The sequence below is a fragment of the Gymnodraco acuticeps genome, unplaced genomic scaffold (genome assembly GCF_902827175.1).
Source record: "Gymnodraco acuticeps unplaced genomic scaffold, fGymAcu1.1, whole genome shotgun sequence".
Lineage (NCBI taxonomy): Eukaryota > Metazoa > Chordata > Actinopteri > Perciformes > Bathydraconidae > Gymnodraco > Gymnodraco acuticeps.
In genome coordinates this window covers 53272-79877 of record NW_022990451.1, presented here as the reverse complement: position 1 = coordinate 79877, position 26606 = coordinate 53272, and the positions used below count along the sequence as shown (strand labels likewise).

At 41.1% G+C, this 26606-nt stretch overlaps 2 protein-coding genes across 2 annotated transcripts in view; one reads left to right on the top strand and one right to left on the bottom strand.

Moving 5' to 3' along the window:
• LOC117552350 (zinc transporter ZIP11-like) overlaps positions 1-20614 on the bottom strand; it is a 70007-nt gene extending 49393 nt beyond the window's left edge. The window contains exons 1-3 of the mRNA XM_034225727.1: positions 20561-20614; positions 15884-16006; positions 15258-15453 (exon numbers count right to left, since the gene is read on the bottom strand). Coding sequence (XP_034081618.1) covers positions 15258-15453; positions 15884-16006; positions 20561-20614 — 373 coding nt within the window. The remainder of the gene's footprint in view (positions 1-15257; positions 15454-15883; positions 16007-20560) is intronic.
• On the top strand, positions 1465-26606 carry LOC117552346 (zinc transporter ZIP11-like). The gene is made up of 5 exons (XM_034225723.1): positions 1465-1686; positions 13898-13967; positions 22488-22586; positions 22898-23056; positions 25882-26606. Exons 3-5 carry the CDS (start codon positions 22564-22566, stop codon positions 25958-25960), a joined length of 261 nt encoding a protein of 86 aa, XP_034081614.1. The 5' UTR covers positions 1465-1686; positions 13898-13967; positions 22488-22563; the 3' UTR covers positions 25961-26606.

The following is a 26606-nucleotide window of genomic DNA, read 5'->3' as shown; positions in this document are numbered from 1 at the left end:
CCACTTTATTTTATTACATGTCATATGTTAGATGCTTTTCTCCAAAGCGACTTACATACTCAGTCCTGTGGACAATCCCCACAGGAGCAATTTGGGGTGAAGTGTCCCAGGGACACAACGACATGCTGACTGCAGTGGGACTCGAACTTGCTAAGTTAGCGCTGAGCTTCAGTCTGCAATGTTCAAAACAACAGATAAAGCCAGAAATCTAGGTGTAGTCATGGACTCTGACCTGAGTTTCAACAGTCACATTAAAACAGTTACTAAATCAGCCTACTATCACCTAAAGAATATATCTAGGATTAAAAGACTAATGTCACAGCAGGATTTGGAAAAACTTGTCCATGCTTTTATCTTCAGTAGACTCGACTACTGTAATGGTGTCTTCACAGGTCTCACTAAAACATCTATTAGGAAGCTGCAGCTGATTCAGAACGCTGCTGCTCGAGTCCTCACTGACACTAAGAAAGTGGATCACATCACTCCTGTTCTGAAGTCTTTACACTGGCTTCCTGTGTGTCAAAGAATAGATTTCTAAATACTGCTGCTGGTTTATAAAGCACTGAATGGTTTAGGCCCAGGATACATTTCTGACCTCCTGCTAAATTATGAACATCCAGATCTCTCAGGTCTTCAGGGACTGGTCAGCTTTCTGTCCCCAGAGTCAGAACTAAACATGGAGAAGCAGCGTTCAGTTATTATGCTCCAAATATCTGGAACAAACTCCCAGAAACCTGCAGGTCCGCTGCAACTCTGACTACTTTTAAATCCAGCAAGAAGACTTTTCTTTTTGTCGCTGCTTTTAATTGAAACGGAGCGGTTGTGTTCATCAGTAAAGTGGAACTTCTGTGTGAACTATTCATATCTTAATGCACTGTAACTTTGTATTCATGTACTTTTTCTTTTAATGTTTCTTTTATTATCTTTGACTGTTTTTAAATGCCTTTGTCTGAATGTCTTTCATTTTTGTAAAGCGCCTTGAATTGCCTTGTGTTGAAAGGTGCTATATAAATAAACTTGCCTTGCCTTACCCCCCTGATTCGAAGTCCAGCACACTATCCACTGAGCCACAGCTTCCCTACTTCCACTTTATTGGAATAGCAGTAAAAAAAACAGCCAAAAACTGGATGGATATATCTCATTTAATTGTGTTTTCATGTAATTATTGTGAGGAAGCAATGTGTGGAGTGGTGAGAAGAATGTTTTTGGGGATTTTTCAAGATTTATTTGCAATTTTGTTGTCATTTTGGACACAAATCATTGAAGAAATGGAGATGAATGTGCACAAAATCAGACAGTTTCACCTTGAAGATATTCATGGTGGTATACCTCGTTGGGTTACACCAAGAAAGTAATGAAGGAGTAAAAAAACATTACATTTTCTTATATTTTCACCACTCAACAACTGGAGAGTTTATCTACAAAGTAGCAGAGATATGAGGATTGTCTCTTTTCGAAAAGTTTGAAAATGTTCCGTTAAAGTTTACTAACATTATTCTCCTCTGGGTTTTTTTGCAGATAAATCAGATAATGGAGATGTGTACCAGAGGAGGAGAGGACCTAACACTGCCAGCTCAGACGGACAGGACACAGGAAGTAAACAACAGGAAGGTGTCGGGCAGACAGGAAGCAGCTGGAGACGGATTGTTCTCCTCATCCTCGCCATCACCATCCACAACATTCCAGGTGAGGACGGGACATCAATCTGTCAGTCAGGGAGAAATGGGTCTGTTGTGTTTGCAGGAAAATCCTTACAATGCACTTAGAATGAGTCTCTCTCTCTCTCTCTCTCTCTCTCTCTCTCTCTCTCTCTCTCTCTCTATCTCCCTCGCTAGGTCGCGCGCGAGCGACGAGAGGCCAGGGCGCGAGCGGTGGGTCGTCGCGGCGCGCTCGCGAGGCGCGAGCGCTTGCTGCGAGCAGCCAGCCCGGGGCGCGCGCGCGTCGCGCGCAGCGCGCGCCGCGCGCGCGCGCGCGATCAGGTGCGCGAGGCGCGAGCGAGCCAGGGCGCGCGGGCGCAGCGGCGAGCGACGCGTCGAGCGAGCCAGCGCTTCGCGGGCGCGGAGGCGCGCGCGCGTAGCGCTCGATGCGAGCAAGCGCGCGCGCGAGGAGCGCTGCGAGGAGCCAGCGCGCGCGCGCTAGCGCGCGCGCGAGCGCTAGCGAGCCAGCGCGCGCGCGCGCGCGAGCGAGCGAGCGAGCGAGCGCGCGCGGGCGCGAGCGCTGCGAGAGGCCCCGCGCGAGCGAGCCAGCGCGCGCGAGGCGCGCGCGCGAGCGCGAGCGAGCCAGCGCGCGCAGCGCGCGCGCGAGCGCGAGCGAGCAAGCGCGCGCGAGCGAGCGAGCGAGCCAGCGCGGCGCGGGCGCGAGCGCGCGCGCGAGCGCGCGAGCGCGCGCGCGAGCGCGGAGCGAGCCAGCGAGAGCGCGCGCGCGAGCGCGAGAGCGCGCGCGCGCTCGCAGCGCGCGCGCGCGAGCGCGGCGAGCGAGCCAGCCGCGACGCGCTCTCGACGGCCAGCGATCGCGAGCGCGCGCTAGCGAGAGCCAGCCAGCGCGCGCTAGCCAGCGAGCGAGCGAGAGAGCGAGCGAGCGAGCGATCTAGCCATCATCACTTCTCTCGAGTCGATTCTATCAGCCTTAGCCATCTATCTCTATCTATCTATCTATCTATCTATCTATCTATCTATCTCTTGCAAGGTCACGTTTAAAAAGCTTTATTGTCATAGTTTATAGTTTTTTTGTCAGCTTTATTGAGACAAATGTGTTTTGTGATATTGGGCTATATGAATTGAATTGAATATGCACACTGGCTACAGCATAGTGGATGGCAATAACAAAGTCCTAGATTCTTCCAGCGATGCAACATACAACATAGGATAATACAAAATATATAGATTTTATTTTCTTTGCACAGATATAAGTGGTTCCCTGATTGATGTTGGTCATTATTGGATTGATTTAAAGAAGTCCAAAAACCATGATGACAATGGTCTGCCCTAAAAGATAGAACATAATAATGAAGTAGAAGAAGCTTAATTTAATATGAAGGTAACAGAGACATCAAATAACCCAAATGGACAGGTTGTTTGAAAAAGAGTTCAGGTGTACTGAGGTTAAAGGTCAATACTCAATCAATTCAACCTAACAACCCCATTAAAGGGTTATAATTTAAAAGTCTCACCTCCTGCTCTCAGTATTGTTCACTAAATGCCAAATCCATTTTCTCCCACGCTTGGATTAAGTTGTTTGAATCCTTATGGTTTAAAAAAAAAAAACATTGGGAAGTAGACCAATTTCTCCTGGATTACACATTGCATTATGAACCACCACACAAATGACACAGTCGTCATTCTGTCAAGTCTAATGAGCCAATTAGACGACTAACGACTAGACAAATATTTGGAGCTCAGACTCAAACATTTGACTTCGGATATACAGAACATTCGATTAAAAAAGGACTCAATGAATTGTCATTGCTGACATTTGTATAGAGCTGACCGCCAGTGATGTAAAGTAAGTAGATTTATTCAGCACTGTACTTAAGTACAATGTTGAGCTACTTGTACTTTACTTGAGTATTTCCATGTTATGTTACTTTCTACTTCTACTCCACTACATTTCAGAGGTAAATGGTGTACTTTTCCTCCACTACATGTATTTAATCCCTTTAGTTACTTCACAGATGTGGATGAATGATGGTAAATCTAATCAAGTGTTAAATCAGACTTTAGTTCCACCTGGAGTAAATCCACCAGCTACCCTGCAGTATACAAAGTCATTCAAACTAGCTGCACCTTTACCAGCTTTGAGAACACTTTCATGATCAATCATTATAAAACATATCATATATATTATTCTGAAATGGACCAATCTGCACAACGACTACTTTTACTGTCGCTACTTTCACTATATTTTGATTAGAATACTTTTCTACTTTCACTTGAGGAACATTTTGAATGCAGGACTTTTACTGAAACAGAGTATTCCTACACTCTGGTACTTCTACTTTTACTCAAGAACAAGACCTGAGTACTTCTACTTTTACTCAAGTACAAGATCTGAGTACTTCTACTTTTACTCAACTACAAGATATGAGTACTTCTACTTTTACTCAAGAACAAGATCTGAGTACTTCTACTTTTACTCAAGTAAAATATCTGAGTACTTCTAATCAAGTACAAGATCTGAGTACTTCTACTTTTATTCAAGTACAAGATCTGAGTACTTCTACTTTTACTCAAGTCCAAGATCTGAGTACTTCTACTTTTATTCAAGTACAAGATCTGAGTACTTCTACTTTTACTCAAGTCCAAGATCTGAGTACTTCTACTTTTACTCAAGTACAAGATCTGAGTACTTCTACTTTTACTCAAGTACAAGATCTGAGTACTTCTACTTTAACTCAAGTACAAGATCTGAGTACTTCTACTTTAACTCAAGTACAAGATCTGAGTACTTCTACTTTTACTCAAGTACAAGATCTGAGTACTTCTACTTTTACTCAAGTACAAGATCTGAGTACTTCTTATACCTCTGTTGTCAGCAAAACTGTTTACTCGACTCAAAGGGACTTGAGGACTTTCTTTATTTGGATATATAAAAGGACACTGCTGCATAATAACTTGGGGAATGCTATTTATGCTAATTTCCAAATGTTTGTTATAACTATAGTGTTAAAAGGAAAGTAATATTCAGCATACTTTGACATATAATGTGAACCATCCTCATGCATTGTTCATGTTATGATGTTTCAGCCCCACTTTGGCTTCTTTGAAGAGCTTTTTCTCACCCAGTAATGATGCAATTTAACATAATCTAAAATCACTGAGGGCCTTGCATCCTTCTTCTAAGTGGCTCTACAGTGTAATAACCCAATTTTGTAATCCAGCCTGGTGAGAGCTCTGCTGGTATTTTACAGAAAAATCTCATCTGGCTTTAAAACTCATATTGAGATGTCATTTGTGACAAAAAAAGGGGGCATTTATCTATGAGTGCTTTTTTTCCGGGGGCTGATAAGTGCACTTACTTTCTGACACCTCGCTGTCACAGAGGGGACAGACGCTCTCACCTTGGTGGTGTGAACGCATTGTTCTCTTGCTTTTGAAAAGTCACAAACAGCAGCTGAATAGTAACGTCCCGATCTTTAAACTCTGCAGACAGCATGACAGAAGTTTGGTGACGGTCCATCACACCCAGCAGCAGATTGATGGTCGTCCTCTCCCCCCCATCATTAGTGTAGATCCCTGTTAGTGTGATGGATGAGAGCAATGACTACTACTGCGAGCAGTTTATCAAAGCATGATAAGCATTAATATCAATATATTTATGGAGATAGAGTGGTGCAGCCATGAGCCCTAAACTCGTCTGGAAGTCAATGGTGTTTTTGAAAGTGTTTTTGATTGTTATCCTGGATTAAAGTCTGTAGTTACCAAAACCTGAAGAGCATTTTCTTCTATGACAGAAAATACGTCAGAAAATACCCCACTGGTGGATTTAAAAAGAGCGGTTGCTAACAAGTGTCTAAATGAGACGACTAAACGTCACCACGCCCAACATTAGCCGCCTTTAGCTTACATTATGTGACCGTGCTGTAGTGCCTTTATAGCCCAACATTAGCCTCCTTTAGGTTAGCGGTGGTGAAGTCATGTGACCGTGCTGTAGTGCCTTTATAGCCAGGGCTGCACATAACTGGTGCGCAGGTGCGCATGCGCACCTCGGCCAAAAAAAGAGCACCGGGTCATTTGAAAAAAAACGCATTTGCGTACCAACATTGAGAGAGAGGGAGGGAGAAGGGAGAAGAGAAAAGAGAGAAGAGAGGAGAGAGAAGAGAGAGAGAAAGATATTTGCGAGTTGCATATGAACTCAGGGCCGGCCCGTCGCACTGGCGTTGATTTTCGCCTACGGCGCCAGATCTGTGGAGGCGCTGCGCTGGCAGTTCTGGGAGGGAAAAAAACATTTTTGACTGTTGGTGCTCATCCTAATTTTCGGCCTTGATGTAACAATATCCATAATTAAGTAAATGTAACACCATTTTCACCCCGGTTACACGTTTCATTTGCCCTGTACGATGGGCGCTGTAAATGATGAAAATGGGGGATGTTGGCTTATCTGGCGCCCGCAGCTCACAGCCAAAATGCGAGTGAGCGAGAGAGAGAGGGAGGGTACACCGGTACCGGCGCTGTTGTTATTAGAATCTGGTGCTAGCTGCGGATATAAGAAGAAGATGTTTCTACAATGATGTGGAGGAAGAGTCCTCTCCAGTCAGACCGAGAGACTGATAACTACAGCTCAGTGAGGTAAGGACTCTGAGTGTTTAGATAGTTCACTTTAGTCTAAGTTCAAACGGTTTGGTCACAATTTATGTAAACACATATTTCCAAGGCTCTCCTTTATAATTATTGGGATAAACAGGTTTGAAATCATTCCAATGTATACTATAGGACAGTAACCAAAAACATCCTTTTAAAACTGGACTTTCAACCCAAACCCAGCTGTTGACTTGTGGATGCAAGCAGCTAATCGCAGACTCAACCAGAGAGAAAGTAGTAGGCCTACATCATCAGCTACCATGTCTGACAGAGAGGAAGACAGTGAGGAGAACAGTCAGGAGGGTAGTGATGACAGCTTGTAGGATTACTGGTCGTGCTAATGTTGTCTTGTGTTCGCCTCTGCATGTGTGTTCTGTGTTCACCTCTGTGTGTTCTGTGCCGTGTGTCTGACAAATAAAGACCGGTTTATTTATTTCATTTTAAAGATGAGCACCAAGCAACATCTCCAGGTGCTCCTTTGAGAACCAGGGCAAAAAAGTTATGTGCACCCCTGTTTATAGCCCAACATTAGCCTCCTTTAGCTTAGCGGTGGTGACGTGAAGTCATGTGACCGTGCTGTAGTGCCTTTATAGCCCAACATTAGCCTCCTTTAGCTTAGCGGTGGTGACGTGAAGTCATGTGACCGTGCTGTAGTGCCTTTATAGCCCAACATTAGCCTCCTTTAGCTTAGCGGTGGTGACGTGAAGTCATGTGACCGTGCTGTAGTTCCTTTATAGCCCAACATTAGCTTCTTACTGAAAACATCATAAAGTGGCGTTAATATGAGGAGATTATCCTGCCAAACAAAACGTGTACGTTTCAAAAATGTTGACAGGAAATATCTTTTTGGAGTCTCTATATATGAAATGATGAACCAATATTCTTTTGATATTCTTTAGATGTGGTAGTATTGCAACCATTTAGTCATGGTTTCATCAAGTTGTTGTATTTTATGATCCAAATAAATGTACATTTTGTAAAGACACCTAGCTTCCCCTGATGTGCGGAGGATGAAAAAGAAACGACATAAAGAGTGTTAAGAGGAGACTTTGATGTCCTTCAAAGAAACAGATGGTGTTTAATATTAAAAATAACTCAGCCTCACAGATCTGCAGTAGCTGAGAGAGAGGAGGTGCCGTCATGGCAGGCAGAGTGGGAAAAAAAGACCAGATTAAAGCAAAGAGCGATGGAAATGAGTGGCTGCGGTGACAATGGGTTGTCAGCAGCAGTATCGTCAGACTCACGCTTGAAAGAGCATACAACATTAAGCAGGAAACTCATCACACACACACACACACACCATTCAGGATTGTTCAAAACAACAAGAAAAGAAACGTACAATGGTCACAATATTTTAGTTCTGCTGAGAAATTATGACTTTCTCAAGAATCATCTCAAAGACTTGTCCTGCTCCTAATTGACACAAATATGTATCTTGTTTTACAGAGTAGGAGCATTTCATGACTCAAAGAGGCCCTATTATGCCTTTGTTGGTGTTTTCCCTTTCCTGTAGTGTATTACATTACATGTCACTTGTTACTCAATACTGTGGGCAATCCCCACAGGAGCAATTTGGGGTGAAGTATCTCAGGGACACAACGACATGCTGACTGCAGTGGGGTTTGAACCTGGGACCCCCCTGATCCGAACACCTACGCATTAGTCTACTGCGCCACAGCCTCCCTATTATATAGGTTTTAGTGCATGTAAATGGTCTGCAAAGGCTGACATCCCTGTGTTCCCTCCAGTTTTAGTGTTGGACAAAGGTATATTGTCAGCTTCATTGTAGAGATAATGTGGGATGACAGGAGATTACTCGCATATTATTTTCATTGGGAATTTGGCAAGGTGCGAAAGAATACGATAAAACAATAATGACAATTGGAACCTTTGTTGTTTTGTCTTAAAGAGCCACCTCAAAATATACAAGGACTAAGAACAAATGTCCATATTAACACATACTTCTACTGATTGCTAGAAAAATTATGACTATAATTTGGAGGAAAGTGCTTAATGGACCGAGGGACTGAAACTAGTCATCAAATGAAGACAATTTCCCACAAAGATGGACTTTACCTTCTTAATGAAAGAATGTGAAGACAAGAGAATGAAAAGCCCTCTCTCAAGGACTGTTCAACATGTGTGATATTAACGTGAAATTGGTTCAGAATTGTTCATATGGTTTTAAAAATGAAAACCTGAGCACATGCGGACGATAATACAGTTTGTTGAGAAATGAATGGAACACCAATATTTCATTTCTCACTATAAGGTTTGTTCACGATCTTCCTCGAGAGCAGATTCAATATTCCCTGTCTTCTATTCTGCAAACCCAGGATGAACGATACTCCCACATGTTCTGCTTTATAATGCCGTTGCAGAGTGCCGTCTAACCTGATCTGGTGACTGTGAAGGTCATGCCATATGTTTCACATCATGTTCACACTCATCAAACCTTTCGGTGGCCCCGGTGGAAAAGGGAAGTGTTTCATCAGAGAATCATTCAGAACAACCGTGTTTTTATATTTGATTGGCATTGATCCTTCTCTCCAAGGCTGCCGTCGACCTTCAATATATCCAATACTCTGGTTGCTGACAGGTTTCTTGCATAATACTCAGGCAACCTCATGGTAGCAGAGGAATCATCTTTATGGTACTTTATCTGGGACCCATGAATGTCAACAATCTATCTAGATTAGATAAGTGAACATCTTGAGCTGGTGCCACTACTTTAAAGAGGCCCTATTAGGTTTGTTGGTGTTTTCTCTTCCATTTAGTGTGTTATACGTTTGTGTGCATGTAAATGGTCTGCAAAGGCAAACATCCCAAAGTTCCCTGCAGAAACCTCCCTTCCAGAACATGGTGAAATCTGTGTAACACTCGCTGTTCTATTGGCTAGCCCTCCAACACATTGTTTGTGATGGGCGGGACATATCAGAGCGGTTGACCAATCACAACAGAGGCGGCCAGCTAACCAATCAGAGCAGACTGGGCTCTGGTTTCAGACAGAGGGTGAAAAGAGGTGCTGCAGCACAGACAGTATGAGAAAAATAAAGAGCTTTTTGAACATTAAAGCATGGAGACATGTAGAGACACTACATACTGATATACACCTGAACATCAGCAGGAGAGGACTCTTTAAAGTAGAGACACTACATACTGATATACACCTGAACATCAGCAGGAGAGGACTCTTTAAAGTAGAGACACTACATACTGATATACACCTGAACATCAGCAGGAGAGAACTCTTTAAAGTAGAGACACTACATACTGATAGACACCTGAACATCAGCAGGAGAGGACTCTTTAAAGTAGAGACACTACATACTGATATACACCTGAACATCAGCAGGAGAGGACTCTTTAAAGTAGAGACACTACATACTGATATACACCTGAACATCAGCAGGAGAGGACTCTTTAAAGTAGAGACACTACATACTGATATACACCTGAACATCAGCAGGAGAGGACTCTTTAAAGTAGAGACACTACATACTGATATACACCTGAACATCAGCAGGAGAGGACTCTTTAAAGTAGAGACACTACATACTGATATACACCTGAACATCAGCCGGAGAGGACTCTTTAAAGTAGAGACACTACATACTGATATACACCTGAACATCAGCCAGAGAGGACTCTTTAAAGTAGAGACACTACATACTGATATACACCTGAACATCAGCAGGAGAGGACTCTTTAAAGTAGAGACACTACATACTGATATACACCTGAACATCAGCAGGAGAGGACTCTTTAAAGTAGAGACACTACATACTGATATACACCTGAACATCAGCAGGAGAGGACTCTTTAAAGTAGAGACACTACATACTGATATACACCTGAACATCAGCAGGAGAGGACTCTTTAAAGTAGAGACACTACATACTGATATACACCTGAACATCAGCAGGAGAGGACTCTTTAAAGTAGAGACACTACATACTGATATACACCTGAACATCAGCAGGAGAGGACTCTTTAAAGTAGAGACACTACATACTGATATACACCTGAACATCAGCAGGAGAGGACTCTTTAAAGTAGAGACACTACATACTGATATACACCTGAAAATCAGCAGGAGAGAACTCTTTAAAGTAGAGACACTACATACTGATAGACACCTGAACATCAGCAGGAGAGGACTCTTTAAAGTAGAGACACTACATACTGATATACACCTGAACATCAGCAGGAGAGGACTCTTTAAAGTAGAGACACTACATACTGATATACACCTGAACATCAGCAGGAGAGGACTCTTTAAAGTAGAGACACTACATACTGATATACATCTGAACATCAGCAGGAGAGGACTCTTTAAAGTAGAGACACTACATACTGATATACACCTGAACATCAGTAGGAGAGGACTCTTTAAAGTAGAGACACTACATACTGATATACACCTGAACATCAGCAGGAGAGGACTCTTTAAAGTAGAGACACTACATACTGATATACACCTGAACATCAGCAGGAGAGGACTCTTTAAAGTAGAGACACTACATACTGATATACACATGAACATCAGCCAAATTAATCAATCTCACCAAAGCAATTAGGATTCAATATTTAGGGTCTATTGATATCTGCTTAAATGTTTTGGCAATCCATCCATAACTAAAAATGTCATCCTCATATTAGCAGTAATGGAAAAGTCACATAATCACCAAAGTCTGGAGGATTTACGATCTGAATATCCATACAGAAGTTAATGGCAATAGAGATTTCCCTTAAAACTTGATTGTAAGACAAACCATAAATGGTATAACTGTATGCAAAATGAATATGATGTACCCTGATGGAAGAATTAAGCATTGTGCATGGAACTCCTCCAACCATTTCCTCAAAATGGACAGAGAATAAACGCAAATAAATGTTTCTGGTGTTTTTAGACACTGGTCGTACACCAAATGTACATTTTGAGTTGTTGAACCAAGACACTGCTTTTGCAACAATGGTGTCGCAGCACTGCAAATGAACCCAAAGAAGAACAGGTTTAGTTGTGTTCAGTATTGTAACAATCCATGAGATAATACTTTAACTGCCATTAGATGCCCGCAAAACCTTCGAACACGAGTTTCATGAGTCAAACTGACAGATGTGGGGGTGTTTAGTGCTCCCCTACTAGCCCTGGACGGCTTTGGAACAAAAATGTCCAGCTCAGGAGGCTTGCAAAACACCCCCAAACCACAGCTCACATTTCCAGCTGTGTAGCCGTTCCACAGGTGACCAACTGGTGTCAGAAAGCCTTTATTCTTGATCCAAAAGAGCAGATGATGCAACTATTTGTATACTGTTCAACTTTCCCACATGTCCAACAGATTAACGATGCTATCTGTCGGACCTAGAGGAACATCTTTGTTGAGATTTCTTATAAACTTCATGACGGCCCCAAGCATTGTACACACTGTGCCAAATTGCAAAATCTTGACACCCTCTTAGCTCATGTTTTATTCAAAACCAGTTGAGGCTTTTTGAGCACAGACACTTTTCACCTTCCAGACGATTCAAGGGGGGTTGAGATTAATAGTTAAGGGGGATACACGGCATAACTGTCGGGTGATTGTCGCCATTAATGTCTCCATAATATCTCTAAAATGTGTCTGACCGGTAAGAAGGTGGATCATAACAGGTGTGTTATCGGAGGTAATGACAGGCGATAGATTATGATAAAGTGGGCTCTGCAGCTGAAGGGCCAGCATAATAGTCCCTTGCCTTTTTAGGTCTCTCTACTCTCTCTTTCATCTGTTTTTGCTGCTTCTTAATTCTCTCTTAACCTTATCTTTATCTATGCCACTTGTTCTTGGTTTAAGGCAGTATAGCTTGGTGTAGGCTATACATATTGCAGGAACAGAGAGAAAGAGACATAACAGTGGAATATTACACAGGAATAAAGCTATTTTTGCATAAAAGAGAAAAGATGATTAGCGCAATATATTTTTACTTCAAAGCCTTTAAAAGACAAACATCTTTCGTTGTTTTGCTCATAACTCTATTTTCAAAGAGAAAGAAGAATAGTTTTAGTACAACTAAAAGTAAGCAGCTTCATAATAAGCTCTGTGAGGTCTTAAAAGTGCTTTGGCCAACATAGTTACAGCCCTTAAAGGTAGGCTGCAACAATACATTATGTAGGAAAAATGGGAAGCTATAGCAACTGGTTAGCTTAGCACAAAGACAGAAAACAAAAAAACCAGCTAATTAACAAACCCCCTTTTACCACCTCCATATTTAAGTTGGAATATCTTGTACTTTGATTTATAGTCCAAAAAAAACATATATTGTGCTTTTACTAGGGGGTTATTTCTGTGTGAGCAGTAATTCTTCACTGTGACTCGGCAGTTTTTCTGTTGAGCTAAGCTAACCGACTGCTGGCGTTAGCTTAAGATTTGACATGCTGACATGAGAGTGGTACCAAACTTCTTATCCAAATTATGCAAGAAGACAACTAATGGTGTTTCCCTTAATGTTCTATGTGAACACTCCTTAAGACTTGTTTTAAATGGTATCTAAATTACCTAAATTAGCCTATGTATTTAGCTAGTGTAAGATCTTAGCTAGCTAAAGCAATCTGTTTGGAGCAACATCTTGAGTTGTATTTTCTGGTAGCCATTGAAAGTTAATGGTATTTTTCTATGTATAATGAAATATCGCTAACAATTCCCTTTCTTTGAAACTATAACCCATATGTGATTAAATGACATTAGCAGCTGTATAGCAGTATATGTGAACGTAGCTATTAGCTTTAGTTGCACCATGCATCTTACTGTTCATTAAACAAGCAAAGACATTTTGTTTTTTAAATGAGAAAGGTAGAAAATGTTAATAGAGTACTCAGCGGAGTCAAGTGGATAAACCATAACTCTCTTTATCCACACAGTGTTCTCTTATATTAGGAAATTATCTAGGTTTAGCATTATAATAACCTAGCTGTCAACGGCATGACAAGACTTGACAACCTGTCAGCGTTTATGGTAGAGGTAATTTCTGTGCTCTGCTTTGTAATATAAAATGAAAAATAGCCTGTAGTTCTGACTGCCACACGGATACACTCATAGGTACATGGTGACCTTTTCAATTTCCATTCAAACAGTGTGTACTTTGAGTATGCATGACAGGCATCTGCCCGGGGTGTACAGAGCATGCAACAAGGAAACACAGACAGGCTCTATGGTGGTCATAATTGCAGAAAGTCTTCTTCTTGCAGCCTGTTGTGCTTTTGCAGTCGGGAATTACAGTAAAAATGTCAGGTATGGATCAGTAGTTGAGGAAATATGTTTAATTCTAAGGACTGACTCTGGAGATATGGTTCAGGAGATATAATCCCAGATGCTGGTTTCATCAGTGGAAACATGACAATAGAAGAAAGGCCTAAAAACATTCATGTACAATATAAAATATATGAAGAAATGACTTTCCAGACCCATAGGTTTTTTATTCTTTACACTGTTTATTGATTCTGGTTCCACTTGTTGTCCTCACGTTGCAAGTATTTTCCCTTTCTCTGTGTTTAAATGTTTTTTTTCTTTTCCAAGGATATATGTGGCACTAACAGGGATTCATTGTCTGACTTTCTTCTGCAGAGGGTTTGGCTGTGGGCGTTGCATTTGGAGCTATTGGAAAGACCTCATCTGCTTCTTTTGAAAGTGCCAGGTAAGATTGGTGACATGCAAAGAAACACATGCAGTGAACATGGAAGAGCAGCACGTTCAGCATCTGGACATAAGAAGTGCTGTGATTGGTTTCTCATATGTGGAACAGTTAGTAAAAGACGAGATGTGTGTCATTGGTGTGTTTAGACTTGCCTTTGAGGTCATTGTAATAAAACGGTCAGACTTTACAGCTGTCTCTGCTGTGTGCTGCTGACATCTACTGGTTACACTATAGAGCTGCAGGAAGCTTTGTAAAGAAGATGTCAGTGATTCCCATATTATTTGTGAGACCATGCTGGGTGTTGCTACCCCAGAGGAAAATTGTGTCCAATTTAAAGTCAAATGCATCAATCTGGTGCACTTTGAGAGCAATATTAGGACGTTTGATGTATGAAGAACTTTGTATTCTTGTAAACAATTATATAGTATGTTAAAAAAATTCAATAATAAGACATTGGTTGTAAAATACACACATTTAATTCACTGCATCTAACCCTTACCAACCTCACATGCAAATGCAGATACACGAAACACATACACAGACATTGACCAACTCTCTGCATAGCATGTCTCTCTCCTTGTTATTGTGCATTCATAAGGCATACAGTAAGAGTTCTTTATTGCAGGGCCTGAGTATTGTGCCCTCGGCTAAATGCTAAATTCAACATGCTAACTTTCTAACAATGACTAAGCTAACATATGCTAACAGGTTTAACGGTCACTGTGTACCGTTTTTCTAAATTGCGTCAGATTGCTTTCATTTACAGAAACACAAAGCACAGCTGAGGATTATGGGAATGTTTAGTTTTACAGTTTTTTTAAACATAAACCAAATTATTGGGGAAATTATAAATGTGGACTTGATAATGTCATCAGGATTCATCCTATGGTCACCATGGATGGATAAACCAAATGTCATAGCAATAGTTGTTCTCTCTTAGTCTGGACATCCGTTGCGTGTCCAGTTTAAAATATTTGCCTTTTTGAGTTTAAGAGTAAAGTTTGGTTTGATGTTGGTCTCATGGCTTCACAAACAAAGAGCTTCAATGTTGGTTTTGGATTTGAAAGGTGGCATGTTGTCTCACAAGAGTCGGAATATCTGCTGCTAAGTCTGAGAAATAACTATTTGTCCAAGAAATCTGCTGTTTCGAAAACAAATGCTCAACCAGTTCAGTTTCGGTGACACAGTCTGAATATTCCTTTTTGAAACATTTAACTTGAAAATAGATCTCTTTATACAGACAACAATATACACTAGTGCTATCGTGATCGTATTGTATACTTGTAATACCAATCAGGTACTTCTTGTATCTGTCTATAATAACGTTGAGCTGTTGCTGATAAACGCCCGCTGCTCGTACCGCTCTCGACCCGTCGGCCTCCTCCAGACGAGCCTGATGGATCAACATCTGGGTGTGAAACGCAGCGCCGTTCACCCACTGCTTCAGAAGCATAGAGTTCATATGTCCATCGACCAGCATGGAGTTCTGGGAAAGAAAAAGGAGCACAATAATGTAGGATTACTTACTGATTATTAATAATAATAAAGCTTTATTTATATAGCACTTTTCATACAACACATGCAGAAAATTCCCCAAAGATTATTTGTTAAGAACTTTACAGGTTAATAGACACGAGGAGGTAAAATGTATGATAATACAAATTAAATTAAATAAACAGATGACAGATGAGACAAGACAACTGAATCGATGCAACAATATAAAATATAATATATGATTAAGATAATATATACTCTAATGATCCCAATTTGGGAAACTAAATAGGCAAAACAGTGAATATAAACATATCAATAATGAGGATATCAAGGGACCTCGGTTGATTGAGAAGAACATTACAGGAGATATCAATGTAGCATGATCCTTCAAATACAGCTGGAAGACTTTTACTCGGTTGTACCTTTAGCCGCGTTAGCTGCGCACTGAGAACGAGCTCTATTTGCCGGGTCTCAGCTAGTTGGAGCTGTGGCTTCCCCAAGTTGATCTGCAGACGCTTTAAATACTCGTCCATCAGGTCTCGGACCTTCACAGTAAAAGAATGTCAACATTTATGAAAGCCTATTTCAAATATTGGTCAGATAAACGTTTTATATATCGATTTTGAAGGGTTAACTTTAAAAGGTTAAACATTTGTTCTGAAATAAAATCATTAATTTTATAAATATGACTTAATGTTAGAGACAGTTTTTTTGTTTTGTGAAAAGGTCAAATATTGTCACCTAGTGGCGACCTCTGTAATAATAATAATAATTTGAATTTATATAGCGCTTTTCAAGTCTCAAAGTCGCTTTACAGTTTGGAGTGGTGGGGGGTATGGGTAGTGGCGTTGCCTGGCCTGGGAGCATCCCCCCGGACCCCCCTAGAGGAGGTGAGGTCCGCCCCCCACTCGTAAAAAATAGCACTTTACCCCTGCCTATATGCCGTGAGCTGATTATCGAGCATTCATTAACAGTCGCGGGTGTACTGTGTGTTTGCTTGTGGGGAGTGTTGCAGTAGAACATTCCACAGTAGCGCCGCGGCCGCCATCACTGTGGGCTAAGCCCCGAATGTTTTCAGGTCCAGGAAATGCCCCTGGGTATGGGAGAGGGACAGACGAACGACAGACAGAGATTGATGGGGGGGGCTATGAGTGTACTGATGAGAAGAGATGGGTCTTGAGGCGGGACTGGAACAAGGTGAGGGACTCAGAGTCACGGAGGTCTTGGAGGAGGGAGTTCCAGAGCTTCGGGGCTGCCACAGAGAAGGCTCTGTCCCCAAAGCTCCGGAGTTTGGCCTTGGGGGTGGAAAGCAAACCGGCTGAGGTGGGTCTGAGTTGTTGGTAGAGGATGAGGAGGTCAGTGAGGTAGGTGGGGGGCAGATGGTGGAGGGCTTTGAAAGTGAGGACAAGGAGTTTGTAGTGGATGCAGTGTGAAACGGGAAGCCAGTGGAGTTCTTTGAGGACCGGGGTGATGTGATGCCATGACTTGGTGTGGGTGAGGAATCTGGCAGCTGTGTTCTGGACACGCTGGAGTCTATTGAGGGAGGTGGAGCTGATGCCGTAGAGGAGTGAGTTACAGTAATCAAGACGGGAGGAGATGAAGGCGTGAATGAGTCGCTCAGATGCAGGGCGGGTGAGAAAGGGACGGAGTTTAGCAATGTTGCGGAGGTGGAAAAATGAGGTTTTAACAACTTGGCGGATGTGAGGCTCTAGAGCAGGGGTCGGCAACAGGCGGACCGCGGTCCGGATGCGGACCCAGACGCCGACCTATACGGACCCGGACCTATAATCAATACATTAATAGGGGATTTCAATTTTGACGGGGTGATTCTATTTTAACCGCCGCCGACAGGGGGTGAAAGAGACGAGTGAGCGATACAGGGAGAGAAACACAGAAGAAGAGACGAGAGCGCGGCAGAGAGAAGCGGAGAGGAAAGTGAGTGAAGAGAATAATTAGCGATACAGGGAGAGAAGACGGAGAGGAGAGTGAACAGGCGTGTTAGCGGCAGACAGGAGAGACAAATAATTTAGTGTGAATGCTGTTTACAAATTATTATTATTCCGCCGGGTTATTTTGGCCCTCTTCTTCTCCCGCATTGAACATCGCAGAAACTCCGTTCAAACATCAAAATGTTCAGCTTGGTTGGGAATTGATGGCTATTACTTTTCTCATTCATACCTTTCATAATTCCAGAGATACATCCCATAATACATCACATTTTTAACATTGAAGACAATGGAGGAAATCTTCAGACTTCAACAAATCTTCATGCGACTTCAACTGCTAACTGTTCATTCATACTTTCACTCAGAAACCTCATTCCAACTTTAAAATGTTACAAATCTTTCTGACATTATTTGTGTAAAACAACTTTTTATTCTGATTCTTACTTTTAGAGATATTAACATTTGTTCAGACCTTGTTTTAGAGGTTTTCTTCACATTTGAACATTAACTAGAGTGCGTGATGTCACAGCTAGAGGGTAAGAAATCTTGAAATGTGCCTTCATATATTTTTTTTAAACTGCCATAATTCCCAAACCCTACATTCCTGGGACATAATTTTTCATGATAAACGTAGGAAAACATCTCGTAGCTTGAAAAATGACAAATAATTAAGCAAAAATAATTAAACAAAATGCTTTTTGAGGGCATGAAGTGACAAAAACGTTCAACATTCCTCCATTAAACCCCATTGTAATTTCAGGCAGATATTTCCTCATGGTAGCAGCCGCACACCTTTAGTTAAACTGCCAAAAAGGCCACATTATTAACCCAAAACTACACAAAAATTACACTTCAGATACTCAACTTCCTTGACATGCTTCACGTTTTGAAATTTCACAGATATCTGTTACGGTTCTTCCACAAAACGTTCACATGTAAGAGGTTCATCTCTCATTCAGAACAATGGAAACCTGTGATCTCTACAGAGCTCGTTAGCTCAAATATAAACACCTGTGTAATGGAACACGATGATGTCATCACTCCAACTGCCATGCAGCAGACTTCAACACTCCAGCTGTCAGCAGCCTCCAGGTAGCAGTGTGCTAACAGTCCAGCCGTGAAGACGATTCGGGACAGTCTTGAGATTTCTTCAAATGCCATTGCCATGGCAACACAATGCTCGCCTTGAAACATGGTTTTCTCATAGCTTCAGTGAAAATACTCCAAACAGCCCAGAACTTCACAGGTTTGATAACGATGCAGCCATCAATGCATCTAAGCGTAGTATGGGGTGTCATGAAATGCCGTTGCCATGGCGACAGACCACTCGCCATGAAACACGATGTGGCTGTAAGTCCAATGGACACGGTCCAATCGTCCCACAATCTTCACTTGTATATCACCGGTCCATGCCTCAACAGCTTTACGCCAAATCTGAGATCTCATCATATGCCGTTTCCATAGAAACGCATCCCTCGCCATAAAACATGATGTCGTTATAACTCCTATGAAAATGTTCAAAAAGTGCTCAAACTCCACATTTGTGCTAACAGTCCAGCCGTGAAGACATCTATGGGACAGTTTTGAAATTTCTTCAAATGCCTTTGCCATGGCAACACAATGCTCGCCATGAAACACGGTTTTCTCATAACTTCATTGAAACTGCTCCAAACGCCCCAAAACTTCACAGGTTTGGTAACAATGCAGCCATCAACGCATCTAAGCGTATTATGGGGTGTCATCAAATGCCGTTGCCATGGGGACAGATCATTCGCCATCAAGTTAGTTCAGAAGTTTGCAGTTCAAATATTCTGCTGCTTTTCCAAGCCGTTTTACTTTCTTTTCTTCTCATCACACATTCAAGCCCCCTGTGTTCATGTTTCATTTCAATCTAAATTCTTCACTTTCTTCTTACACATTACATTTCAGCGTAGCAGTTTAGCGTCAGCTTTTCAGCATAAAGCATTCCCACTAGCAATTTCTTCAGGAATTGCATTCTCTAGTTACACATGGCGCTCTCCAAGAAGAGGAACGTGGACAGTGAGAACAGAGCTTTGAACCCTGAGTGGACTCATTCATGTTCATCCTGCCCACTGAGAGCACAGAACCAGTGTGTCTCATTTGTTCAGACACCGTGGCGCTCATTAAAAGAGACAACACGCCACTATGAGACAAAACACAAAGTGTTTGACCAAACATTCCCTCTCAAGTCGGAACTGAGGTCACAAAAAATAAGCAGTCTCAGAGCCCAATATGATCAGTCCACCAGGATCAAAACTAAAACTAAATATATGGCAGACGTTGATAAAGCTACAGGCTACTTCAATATATATCACACTAATTCATAAAACAACTTAGACATGTTGATGTTCCGGACCTTTGCATGGGGAGATTTTCTCTAACTGGACCTCGTTGGATTTTAGTTGAATACCCCTGCTCTAGGGAGAAGGTGGGGACAAATATTACGCAGAGGTTGCGTGCCTGGGTGGAGGGGGAAACAGGGGTGCCAGGTTGGGGGTTTTGCTGAGGGTGGATTTGGAGCCGATGAGGAGGAGTTCAGTTGTATTGCTGTTGAGTTTGAGGAAATTGTGTTGCATCCAGGATTTTATAGCAGTCAGACAGGAGTCGATGTGGGTGAGGGGGGGGTTGTGGGGGGATTTCGGTGCAGAGGTAAATCTGGGTGTCGTCGGCGTAACAGTGAAAGTCCAGGTTGTAGTGGTGGAGAATCTGACCAAGGGGGAGGATGTAGATGATGAAGAGGAGGGGGCCGAGTACTGAACTGTAGTCAAGAAACTATGAAAGACTACAATTCCCAAGCCTTGAGGAGACACAGATATGCACAGAAAACAATATAAATGTGTTTATCATTTGATTTGAGTTTAGCCTCTTTTGGTTTGATTTGATCGACTATATGAAAACCTATTTTCTTTGTTGAATGTGTGAAAATAATATGAATATAATAGTTATGTTCTGAATAACCATCAACATCAACACAACACAAACAAGTCGTCACAGCTGTGAGTAAAATATATAAATGAAAAGATAACGCGTTAAAATGCTTGTTTTTAGAGGCTTAATGGAAACAAAGGAAGGAAGTCACAGCAGCTAACCTTTGCAACCTGTTAATAAACTGAGGAACCATCAGGGTCTCACCTCTTTGGCCTTCTCGTCTGCAAACACCCTCTGCAACATTTCAGCCGTGCCCATGGTTTTTTCCCCAAGCTTTTCCCGACCATCTCTAAGATCATGGAAATGACGAGAGCACCGAGTCCCACAGCGTTGGGCACCGCTTTGAACCCAGCGAGTGCACCACCCAGCTTCTCGATAGCACTTGGAACATCGAAGACTTGTTCACGGTAACTGACCAGCACATCAGTTGAGTTGAGTCCAGAGTAACTTAGCAGGGAGCTGAGTGCAGAGAAATACTCATTAGTCTTCTGTAATGGAAATGATGATTATCAGAGAATTGATTGCTATAATGTTATATTTAACATATAAATAATAATATTCTCTAAGCCTTACATGTCAACAGACAGTAGATCTCAGGATTCAGGAAGGTGTTCAGTCACAAAGTGTCATGTGACCACACAGTGATCTGATCATGGGTCTAATGTACTTTAATAGGGTCATCATGGGTCAGTTATCTCATGAATAAGCATGTATTCATTGTAACTGTATAAAAGTTCTCTCTTCAGTTTGAGTAGTTCCACTCAGCTGTGGAGACATTGCTCTTCATGTTGTTTGCCACCTTTGCAAAAGATTAAAAAGACTCCACACTTCTGACCACAGCTGCTGTTCAAAACGTACATTAATATGTCTTAAATTATCAGATCTTGTGAATTTTGTTAATTTTCTGAAAGCTTGAATGTGATTTAATGAGACCAAGAGTCTACAGGACTGGTAGGTTCGGAGGAGAGCAATGTTCCTGCGGTGGGAAAAAGCAGTTTTGGTAATGAGAGCCTAATGTATGCTTGAACTTTGTTTAATTTTGTAAAAAACGATAAGAGTTATCTTTCTGGAAGTCATGTGACAAGATCAAAATCATTTAATGGTTTATATAAAATATATAGTATCTCAAAAGTTAAAACAATTACATGTATTTTCTTTGAACAATGCATACCTGTCAATTCCAATATCCGGCCAGTATCTTGAAGCAAACAGTGCATCGGATAACTTGTCAAGTTGCACAAGTCGCTGATCAGGAGGCATTGACTCATAATTACCCATTCTCTGTTTGGCTGGGAGCAAAAAGAGCAGAGGAAAGTTTCATGACGTCTGTGTTAACGAACTGATTGTGAAGTAAAGAGCTTTCTTCTGTCCATATATAAAGGAAAAGCGATGTTGATCAGATTTGGTAGTTGGACAACTTGCAGGCCATCAGAATCGAATATTGACCCAGATCAAGGTATACAAAGTTCTATAAAAACTCAGTGAATACAAAAACCTAAATAGGAAAGAATGTGTACATTGTTGTTTTGAAGCAGTCTATCTGGAGGAAGCATTAACTTACCTTATGAGAAGAGAACTGTACAAATAATCAATCAACAACGATCCAGTGGTAATGGGTTCCTCTGTCGAGAGGGTTCAGGTATCTCTGTCAGATTTAAAAGAAGAAACTGTTAAATGTTTACCACAGTGGTTAAAAGTTCACCTTGCACCATTGAGTCTTGTTGACATATTGAAGACTTAAGAGATGTCCAAAGCCTCTGTATGTTTACCGTTTAAACAAACTGCGAGCACAAAGTCCTCTTTGTGTCTGTCTTTCAGAATTAAAACAAAGAACATTATCATGATCCAAAACTCCTACAGATTCTACATTTCCAAAAAGAAGTTAATTGATCAGCATGATTGCTCATATGTCCTTCTAGAATCAGCATTAAGATCTGGGGCCTGAACTACTATTGGATGGATCATCATTGGTTGGTAGCGCCACCAGCAGAAGATGGTCTTGATATACCGGAGTGTAATAGAAAATGTGTTTTGCAAAAAGACAACAACATATTAAATACTGTCTTGTAGCTTGTAGTTTCATGTGAGTCTTTCCCTCTGAATGTTTTTTGTTTGTTTTTTGTGTCCTCAGAAATTTGGCCATCGGTATTGGCATCCAGAATTTCCCAGAAGGCTTAGCGGTGAGCCTGCCGCTCCGAGGTTCAGGGATGTCAACATGGAAATCCTTCTGGTAAGGAAAAACATGAGTCTGTTTCTAAACACTGTAAGGAAATACAATAATATCACCTCACTTTGGAAAAGCCAAGGCCACCATGGACCACTTCCCCAATAACAGACCCCTTACTGACCCCCTAAATATCCCCATATAGGACTGGGAATGAGACCATTAACTGAGGTCATTCATAGAGTGAGAAGTAGGGTCATTTTCTCATAGTCGTCTATACAATCTGACTTTCTGCAACTAGGGTTGGGGTTAGGGCCCCTTAGGTACAGATACTTTAAATGTCGACTCTCTTACTGATTATCACTGTTTCCCGTCAGGTATGGCCAGCTCAGCGGCATGGTAGAGCCCATCGCTGGGGTCCTGGGCGCCCTCGCTGTCGTCCTGGCTGAACCTCTGCTGCCGTACGCGTTGGCGTTTGCTGCCGGAGCGATGGTGTACGTGGTGGTGGACGACATCATACCTGAGGCTCAAGTCAGGTAAGGAGGAACAAGAGGGATCAACAGATTCAAGGTTTTATTGTGATTTGTACATAGCTACAGCGAAGATACAGTGCATCCGGGAAGTGCACTCGCTGCTGCGAGGAGCGGGACACTGTGAGCTGGCTCACTGGTGTGGGGTCGGCCCGGAAAACACACACACCCGTGTGAGTTTGTGTGTGTGCCCAGGCTGAGTTCCGCGGTGTCTCGCAGATCTTGTACTTGAGTAAATGTAGAAGTACTCAGATCTTGTACTTGTATAAAAGTAGAAGTACTCAGATCTAGTACTTGAGTAAAAGTAGAAGTACTCAGATCTAGTACTTGAGTAAATGTAGAAGTACTCAGATCTTAGTAAAAGTAGAAGTACTCAGATCTAGTACTTGAGTAAAAGTAGAAGTACTCAGATCTTAGTAAAAGTAGAAGTACTCAGATCTTGTTCTTGAGTAAAAGTAGAAGTACTCAGATCTAGTACTTGAGTAAAAGTAGAAGTACTCAGATCTTAGTAAAAGTAGAAGTACTCAGATCGTGTACTTGAGTAAAAGTAGAAGTACTCAGATCGTGTACTTGAGTAAAAGTAGAAGTACTCAGATCGTGTACTTGAGTAAAAGTAGAAGTACTCAGATCGTGTACTTGTATAAAAGTAGAAGTACTCAGATCTTAGTAAAAGTAGAAGTACTCAGATCGTGTACTTGAGTAAAAGTAGAAGTACTCAGATCTTAGTAAAAGTATTAGTACTCAGATCTAGTACTTGAGTAAAAGTAGAAGTACTCAGATCTTGTATTTGTGTAAAAGTAGAAGTACTCAGATCTTAGTAAAAGTAGAAGTACTCAGATCTTAGTAGAAGTACTCAGATCTTGTACTTGTATAAAAGTAGAAGTACTCAGATCTTAGTAGAAGTACTCAGATCTTGTACTTGTATAAAAGTAGAAGTACTCAGATCTTAGTAAAAGTAGAAGTACTCAGATCTTAGTAAAAGTAGAAGTACTCAGATCTTGTACTTGAGTAAAAGTAGAAGTACTCAGATCTTAGTAAAAGTAGAAGTACTCAGATCTTGTACTTGAGTAAAAGTTGAAGTACTCAGATCTTAGTAAAAGTAGAAGTACTCAGATCTAGTACTTGAGTAAAAGTAGAAGTACTCAGATCTAGTACTTGAGTAAAAGTAGAAGTACTCAGATCTAGTACTTGAGTAAAAGTAGAAGTACTCAGATCTTAGTAAAAGTAAAAGTACTCAGATCGTGTACTTGAGTAAAAGTAGAAGTACTCAGATCTGAGTAAAAGTAGAAGTACTCAGATCTTAGTAAAAGTAGAAGTACTCAGATCGTGTACTTGAGTAAAAGTAGAATTACTCAGATCTAGTACTTGAGTAAAAGTAGAAGTACTCAGATCTTGTACTTGAGTAAAAGTAGAAGTACTCAGATCGTGTACTTGAGTAAAAGTAGAAGTACTCAGATCGTGTACTTGTGTAAAAGTAGAATTACTCAGATCTTAGTAAAAGTAGAAGTACTCAGATCTAGTACTTGAGTAAAAGTAGAAGTACTCAGATCGTGTACTTGAGTAAAAGTAGAAGTACTCAGATCTTGGTAAAAGTAGAAGTACTCAGATCGTGTACTTGAGTAAAAGTAGAAGTACTCAGATCGTGTACTTGAGTAAAAGTAGAAGTAACTCAGATCGTTGTACTTGAGTAAAAGTAGAAGTACTCAGATCGTGTACTTGAGTAAAAGTAGAAGTACTCAGATCGTGTACTGAGTAAAAGTAGAAAGTACTCAGATCTAGTACTTGAGTAAAAGTAGAATAGAAGTACTCAGATCGTGTACTTGAGTAAAAGTAGAAGTACTCAGATCGTGTACTTGAGTAAAAGTAGAAGTACTCAGATCGTGTACTTGAGTAAAAGTAGAAGTACTCAGATCTAGTACTTGAGTAAAAGTAGAAGTACTCAGATCGTGTACTTGAGTAAAAGTAGAAGTACTCAGATCTAGTACTTGAGTAAAAGTAGAAGTACTCAGATCGTGTTCTTGAGTAAAAGTAGAAAGTACTCAGATCGTGTACTTGAGTAAAAGTAGAAGTACTCAGATCGTGTACTTGAGTAAAAGTAGAAGTACTCAGATCGTGTACTTGAGTAAAAGTAGAAGTACTCAGATCGTGTACTTGAGTAAAAGTAGAAGTACTCAGATCGTGTACTTGAGTAAAAGTAGAAGTACTCAGATCGTGTACTTGAGTAAAAGTAGAAGTACCTCAGATCGTGTTCTTGAGTAAAAGTAGAAGCTACTCAGATCGTGTTCTTGAGTAAAAGTAGAAGTACTCAGATCGTGTACTTGAGTAAAAGTAGAGTACTCAGATCGTGTACTTGAGTAAAAGTAGAAGTACCTCAGATCGTGTACTTGAGTAAAAGTAGAAGTACCTCAGATCGTGTACTTGAGTAAAGTAGAAGTACTCAGATCGTGTACTTGAGTAAAAGTAGAAGTACTCAGATCGTGTACTTGAGTAAAAGTAGAAGTACTCAGATCGTGTACTTGAGTAACAGTAGAAGTACTCAGATTAGTACTTGAGGTAAAAGTAGAAGTACTCAGATCGTGTGACTTGAGTAAAAGTAGAAGTACTCAGATCGTGTACTTGAGTAAAAGTAGAAGTACTCAGATCGTGTTCTTGAGTAAAAGTAGAAGTACTCAGATCGTTGTACCTTGAGTAAAAGTAGAAGTACTCAGATCGTGTACTTGAGTAAAAGTAGAAGTACTCAGATCGTGTACTTGAGTAAAAGTAGAAGTACTCAGATCGTGTACTACACATTGCTCCTTCCTCTCACTAAATCTCTCCTTGTTTGTCTCCAGTGGAAACGGGAAACTTGCGTCCTGGACCTCCATCGTGGGCTTCGTGGTGATGATGTCACTGGACGTGGGGCTGGGTTGAGATCACCGTGTCGTCATGGCAACAGAACACTCGATGGCTGTGAGGTCATCACTGTGCTGCTGGCTGTAGTTTTTTAAATGGGACCAAATGAAGTGTTTTATTCCTGAAACGCTGTTAATCTGTTTTGTTTTGAATTGTTGCTTATTTAATTTAGCAGTGGAAACAAATATTTTGTAAGGATGAGAGTTTCTCAAATGTAGGAATGAATTTATAATAAATATTTAACGGATATTCTCATGATTCCAGCATTTGTGGTTGTTTTGTTCTCTTTTGAGTTCTAAAACTAAATATCTTAGTTGTAAAAGTTAAAATAATGTTATTTGTTTATAATTGGATCCTCCTTCCCATGTTTGTATTTCCTCAGGATGGCAACACTTGAAGTTCTGATGAAGTTCAATTTGGTAATTGATGAATATTCTGTTCTGTTTCGACACACAATGTGGTGTGTTTGTTTACACTCAACACATTTAAAACAAACAAATGTCAGTCTCCTGTAAACAGATGTAGTGCCTTCTTCCTGTCAGGACTCTGCTGCCCCCTGCTGGCGGTCTGAGGAATCACATGTTGTTGAATTGTTTAAATGCTGATGTTTACTCTGAATAACAAAGAATTTCTATAATTAAACAAGATCAACACTTGTCTTCAA

Coding starts and splice junctions, on each gene's coding strand:
- LOC117552346 (XM_034225723.1), top strand. CDS start 22,564: ATGTCAACATGGAAATCCTTCTG. Junction 22,587..22,897: donor TCAACATGGAAATCCTTCTG/GTAAGGAAAAAC, acceptor GTTTCCCGTCAG/GTATGGCCAGCTCAGCGGCA. Junction 23,057..25,881: donor ATACCTGAGGCTCAAGTCAG/GTAAGGAGGAAC, acceptor GTTTGTCTCCAG/TGGAAACGGGAAACTTGCGT.